The 6,446-nt window shown below is 54.1% G+C and overlaps 1 protein-coding gene across 1 annotated transcript; it reads right to left on the bottom strand.

Moving 5' to 3' along the window:
- Nucleotides 1–628: 628 nt before the first annotated feature.
- Zic2 (Zic family member 2) lies at nt 629–6,446 on the bottom strand. Its single transcript, XM_027388946.2, has 3 exons — nt 4,166–6,446; nt 2,206–2,369; nt 629–2,022 (listed from the first exon to the last, which is right to left on the bottom strand). Exons 1-3 carry the CDS (start codon nt 5,235–5,237, stop codon nt 1,711–1,713), a joined length of 1,548 nt encoding a protein of 515 aa, XP_027244747.1. The 5' UTR covers nt 5,238–6,446; the 3' UTR covers nt 629–1,710.

Genomic DNA, 6,446 nt, shown 5'->3' with positions numbered 1-6,446 from the left:
TGATGGCAAATTTTCTTTAACATATTCTATTTATTACTTTCTCTGGAACACCACAATTATTGTTGCAGGGCTGCTTAAGATAAACAGGATTTATTGAGCAAGCTCTGCTTAAAATATCAAGGAAAAAAAAAAAAAAACCTCCTCGTGGTAGAAATGAGCCCCTTTAAACCATAATCACTGGGCCAAGTTCAAAAACAAAGTAGTCAGCTCAGTTTTAAATGTGCAATTAAAAATAACTGTACCTCAGCTTTTCAGAGGGAGGGAGAAAGGAAGGGGCAGGGGAGGGAAGGAAAACAAAGAATAAGGAAATGTTTAGTGCTTTTAAAGCCAGTCCAAATAGCTGAAAGAAAGAAAGGCATTCCCTTAGATAATGGAGCCATTAGACACTCTGAAGGTTCCTGCCGTCATTCCTCACAGGGGCTTTCCAAAAATTTAATTCATTCTCAGCCACCAAACAAAGGGATGTAGAAAATAATTTTGAGACTTTCTGCCAAAGGGGCACTTTGGCCCATTCTCTATGCATAAATAGACGCCTTCCTCCAAAGAATGCAAGGTGACTCTCCCTCTCACACTCCTGCCTCATCCCATCCTCTTTATAACTTTGGTAAGAAAAATAAAAGTATGTTCATGCATTTTCAACACATTTTATTATATTTCTGTATGCATTACTCTCAAACATCACAAGAAATGATCAAACCACTTAAACCTTCAAATAAAAAATCTGAAACAGTTTATGCCCACAATTGTACATATTTATAGTTAAGAAACATTCTTTATAAATATTGTTTCCTCTGTAGCAAGTTAATACCATAATTTAATTACAAATGGATAAATATGGCAACGGATATTTACAGAAGGGTGTTATTACGGAAAAAGCTAAGGGCATTACTCCCACCCCACCCCCCAATCTTTCATACAACAACTAACAAATTGAACTCGCAAAAGCACTGAAACATCACATGTAAACCCAGCTAACAGAAAAATACATTCACAAGCGTTGGTGGTGGTGGTGATGTGTGCTATGAGTTGGTGTGTTGAAGAAACAGAAGGGAGACTTTGGCACGGCTCATTTTTTCCAGTCTATAGTTGCATGAAGTTTACAATCAAGTTGCCTCATTAAAAGGAACACAATATTTAATACCACAATACAAAATAAACCATTTTCTTCCACATTACTTAAAAAAGAAATCGGGTAAACTAAAAGGAAAAAAGAAAAGCCCATCACTTGGGAAAGGGGCTGGGAGAAAGGCGGGAAGGAACGCAATCCGGAGTTTACAAATGGACAAACTTCTATCCACCAATAAGCCATTAAAATCACCGTGGAAAAGGGAGGAGTCCGCGATGGCTATGTACAGTTTGGGAGAATGGGCTGGGGGTTGCTAGGGAAGTTTGGCTCGATAGTTTTGTGGAGTTTATTGTCTTAAATTTTTTTATTTTATTTTATGTTTTCAGCTTCAGAGACACACAGAGATTTTGCTTTTCATGCCTAGATTGTTTTTCTTAAAAAAAAAAAAAAAAGTTTTAAAAATCCTTCTGCTGGTAAAATCTTTTTTTCATCACCATAAAAATCAGATTCATGATTTTAACAACACGATCCTAAGGTGCCCTCGGTGGGTTTTGGGAGGGCTGTGGTGGAGGAGAAAAACAGGGAAATGGGAGAAAGGCCTGGCCCCTCACACGTACCATTCATTGAAGTTGGAGGAGAGGCCGCTATGGCCTCCGGCTGTCCCGCTGCCCCCTCCAGAGCTGCCGCCGCCCCCGCCGCCCCGCCCCGCCGCCCCCGCCGCTGCCTGTGGCGGAGCCGCCTCCGGAGCCGCTGCTGCCAGAGCCCGCGCCTCGGTGCACGGCGGACACCGCGGCTGCCGCCGCCGCAGCTGCTGCCGCCGCCGCCGCTGCCGGGGACAGGTTGGAGCTGCTTTGCGGCTCTGCGCTGGGGGACACCAACCCTGGGGGCGTGGACGACTCGTAGCCAGAGCTGGCAGCCGGGGAGGATTCGGAGCCCTGAGGGGAGGACTCATGGACCTGCAAGACAAAAGCCGGGAGCGGGGACCAGAGGGGACTGGGTGAGAGTGCAGCTGCTGTGGGGCCGGGTCCCCGAGCCGGGAGCTTCCCAGGAGTGGTCCCGCGGCCCCTGGGGACCCTCCCAGGCCTGCCGGGAGCTGGTGCTCGAGGTCGGCCTAGCCCTCCCGGCTACCGCGGTGGTACCTTCATGTGCTTCCGCAAGGAGCTAGGGTGCGTGTAGGACTTGTCGCACATCTTGCAAAGATAGGGCTTATCTGAGGTGTGGACATGCATGTGCTTCTTTCTGTCGCTGCTGTTGGCGAAGCGCCGGTCACAGCCCTCGAACTCACACTGGAAAGGTTTCTCCCCTGTGGACAGCAAACAGGGCGCTTGCTTACGGACACCCAGGACCCCAAAGTCCTCACCAAGCCTGCCAGGTTACAGAGTAAAGGGCAGGAGGGGAGAGCCTACGAAAGAGATTGGATTCCCCTTGCGAAGAAGCAACTAGCAGATTCCATCATTTATTTCGTAATTTATTTCCCTTCACAAATTTCTAACTAATTTTGGGGGCGCTCCTGGCCCTGTTCGCCTTTTGGATTCCCCAACCCTCTAACAAGTTGCTCTAGCCATCGAGAAGCTGTTATTTTGACAAAATATTTGGGGCATTATCAAAATCACACAGGCGGCTGGGCTGCTGTCGCTTTCTCTTTGGGGCCAGTAGGCAGTCACATTTGGAGATGCTTTGAGTCGTTTGGAGACTGGGCTATGCAGAGAGATTGAGCCAGTATTTTTCATCCAAAATTCTGCAAATTGAGTTAGCCATAATTCTAGTATAAACGCTTTTTTTTTTTTTGAATGGGGAGAGGGAGTTAAAAATTAGTGATAAAGCAGCTTTTTAATGATCATACCTCTCAGCACAAGTTGAGGGGTTGGGGTCAGGAAAGGAAAACCTTTCAAAAATCTCCATATTTAATATTCTGGCGGTTCCTGCATCCTGTTGCCAGGATTCCAAATGCTTGGAGTCATTTAGAGGTGTGAGAACTCAAACGTTGTTCCACTTGGAATGGGGACCAGCTAACGTTAAATTCCATTAGCACCTAAACTGTTTTTTTTTTTTTTTTTTAAAGACAACCGCTCAGACACAGGGCATTTCATGCAAATAAATTTCTCAAATTTTAAACCTTGTTAAAAGCTGTCTCGCACCTCGACTCCCTCCCTTCCCAAAAGAGAACAATAGGCCGCTGGCTCATCCCCACTTTGGAGTAAATATTGACGAGGGAAGTTGCTAAAACATTTGGCTTTCTTTTTAGGAAATCGTCTTTTGCGATTTTGGCTGAGACCCGGTCCTAGATGAATAATCTAGGAGGCGGGAGGCGCGTTCTTTTGCGTCTCTCTTCTCACGCGATGGCCCTGTGGGGCGGTACTGCCTGGGGCTCTTGCTGGCCCGGGAGAGGGTCGAAGTTGGGAATCGCAAACCCTCTGGTGCCCATTAGAGAATTTCACAAACTGCTGACAAACCACCGTCAGTCCCCTGCGACCCACCCCGAGATGGGCTTTAAAAACACTTTTTAAATGAGAACCGCTTTACAGCTTCGGCTCACACCAGATTCATTTAATGGGAAACAGTCCCGAGAAGGGCGTTTGGAGCCTGAGTAAAAGAAATGGGAAAACACACAAGCCTCTAAAAAACAGATAATCTACTCAGGGTGGAAAAGCTCATTCAGACAAGCTGACAAAACCCTTGCTAGGCTTGCTTCCGGACATCTAGTTACAGCAAAACTCTTCTATTTGTGCGCTCTATTTATAATGGAAATTATTCACCAGGACTTGGCGGGGGGGGGGGGCAGTCGCTTCACTCCAAGCATATATTTGGCACTACCCTGATCATTTAAAGTTCAATTTCCGCACGTGGAAAAAAACCCCAGCCTAATAGTAATACTCTATTATCCTCCAACAAAAAACAAGCAGCTGGCTGTCCTGCACTGTCCCAGGTCTCCGGCTGGTGGTTAGCCCCCAACGCGCGAGAACACAGAACACAGACACACACACACACACACACACACACACACACACACACACACACACACACACACACACACTCACACACACGCTCCGCCTGAGCTTCTCTTCGAGGTGCCTCTCCCCACACCGGACCCACGATTACCTGTGTGGGTCCTTTTGTGGATCTTGAGGTTCTCGGAGCGCGCGAAGACTTTCCCGCAGCCCGGAAAAGGACAAGGAAAGGGTTTCTCGCCGGTGTGCACACGGATGTGGTTGACCAGTTTGTATTTGGCCTTGAAGGGCTTGCCCTCGCGTGGACACTCCTCCCAGAAACAGACGTGGTTGCTCTGCTCCGGGCCGCCGACGTGCTCCACGGAGACGTGGGTCACCAGCTCGTGCATGGTGCTGAAAGTTTTGTTGCAGCTTTTCTTGGGATTGCTTAGCTGCTCGGGATCAATCCACTTGCAGATGAGCTCCTGCTTGATGCACTGCTGCCGCATGTAGCGGAAAAAGGCACCAGGGTGGTGGTGGTGGTGGTGGTGGTGGGCTGCGGCCGCTGCCATGTTCATCCCCATGTTCATATTCATGGGGCCGTACTGGTTGTGAAGCTGAGCCGCCGAATAGGGGTCGGTCCGCGGGCTGGCCACTTGGCGGTATTGCTCCGAGCGTCCGAACACTTCGCCCGGCAGCCCCAGGCGCATTTGCCCGTTGAGCACGTTCTGCGAGCCGTGCGGCCCGTGCTGCTCCGGGAGGCCTGGGAAAAGGAGGTGGCCCTGCGCGTCCGAGTGCGCGTGGTGCAGGCCGCCCGCGCCGGGTCCGAAGAGCCCATGCTGGCCGCCTCCCGGCGCCGAGTCCCCGAAACCGCGGCTGCGGAACAGGAAGTCCCGGGTGGAATTAAAGGGAGGCCCGGAATAGGAGCCAACGTGCGCGGCGTGGGGCCCTAGTGCCGCGGCCGCAGCTGCAGCCGCAGCCGAACCCGGGTATGCGCCTGGACCTTGCGACGTGAACGCCGAACTCTGACCAGGAGACAGTTCGTGCGCCCCGGGGTTGAGCTTGAAGGCGCCCATGTGCGCTGCGGCCGAGTCCACGAAGCCATTCTGAGCCGCCGCCAGGCTCAGCTCGCGGTCCTGCATCTCGGCGGCCGCCGCCGCTGCCGCCGCTGCCGAGTGATGGTGGTGGCGCGCGAAGCTGCCCACCCCGATGGCCGGGAACTGCGGCCCCGCGTCTAGAAGCATGGCCAGCGCGCCCGGCCGACCTGTCGGCCCGGGTGAACCCCGCCGCTTCGGTCCCCTCTCCCGGTGGGCAAGGCGCGTCCTCCGAACGCCCGGCTCCGTGAGCCGGCGCTGGAAACACTGGCGACTGCAGTCCTGGGAGCCGCGCTGCTAGCCCGCCGCCGCCGCCTGGATCTGCCTCGGGCCGCCGGGCGCGGAGCGAAGGCGCGGAGAGGAAGAGGAGGCGGCGGCGGAGGAGGCGCGGGAGGAGGAGGTGGAGGAGGAGAAGAGTCCAAAGCCAGGAGGAGAACCAAAGTGTATTAAAGGAGCTGCGGCGGGGCGGGCGGCAGGGCAGGGAGGGCGGGCGGGCGGGAGGAGGGAACGGAGGGAGGTGTGGGGAGCGGAGGAGAGGGGGGCCGCCGGAGGGCGAGCGCTGCGCCGCGGCCCCCACCCCTGCGCGCCCCCGCGCGCGCACGCACGCACTCACTCGCTTGCTGCTTTGCACTGCTGGCGGACCCGGAGCCTAGCTGCGATCAGCGGCGTCCGCCGAATGAAGTCACCACAGCCGTGGGGCCACGGTGCCCTAGGGCTGCGGCTGTGCGCCGGCAGGCAGGCAGGGAGAGGACTGCCGCGAGCTCCGCCAGCCCCAGAGCTTAGCGCACCCGCGGCTCCACCTGATCTCGGCGGGGGCGCTGGGCAGCCGGAGGAGGAGGCTAAGCGCCCAGTCTGCGGCGCTCTCGGGTGGCCGCTCCCTCCCCTGAGGCCTTGCTCGCGCCGCCCAGCGCTCTGCGGGTATTGTTCGGCTCCGAGGCTGCGGGGTTTAGCCCTCCTGGTCCTCCGAGCTTGGCATTGGCGGCGCCAGAGTAGTAAACTTGTAGCGGCCACGAATTCCCCCAGATGAAGGAATCGGGCGCGTCGCTCCCTCTTTCTTTAAGTTGGGCCGGAGAAGGAGGCGGGGGAAGAGCAGGGGAGGGGGACTGTGGGAGGGGAGAAGGCGAGTAGGGGGAGGGGAGCAGGGTGAGGCTGGCTGAAAAACAATAACAACAATAAAAAAGTGATCTCTGGTTCTCCTTCTTGTGCCGATCAGCCCTGGGTGCTAGTCCGGGAGCGGGTGCTTGCACCAAGGACAGAGGGTTGTCCTCGGCACAAGCAAATGCCAGGAGGCTAACGCGAGTTTCCGTTCGCCACCGTCTCTGTTTATTTCGGTGGGCGCTGAGGCCGCAGAAGCAGCCT

The sequence above is a fragment of the Cricetulus griseus genome, assembly GCF_003668045.3.
Source record: "Cricetulus griseus strain 17A/GY chromosome 1 unlocalized genomic scaffold, alternate assembly CriGri-PICRH-1.0 chr1_1, whole genome shotgun sequence".
Classification (NCBI taxonomy): Eukaryota; Metazoa; Chordata; class Mammalia; order Rodentia; family Cricetidae; genus Cricetulus; species Cricetulus griseus.
Note: the sequence above shows the minus strand (reverse complement) of the source record. Positions and strands in the feature narration are given on the sequence as shown.

Bases quoted from the DNA above. Each gene is read 5' to 3' on its own strand.
- Zic2 (XM_027388946.2), bottom strand. From the start codon at position 5,237: ATGCTTCTAGACGCGGGGCCGCAGTTCCCGGCCATCGGGGTGGGCAGC. The intron at 2,370-4,165 runs GTAATCGTGGGT...TGCTGTCCACAG, and splicing joins CCACAAAAGGACCCACACAG to GGGAGAAACCTTTCCAGTGT. The intron at 2,023-2,205 runs GTACCACCGCGG...TTTGTCTTGCAG, and splicing joins CCTTGCGGAAGCACATGAAG to GTCCATGAGTCCTCCCCTCA.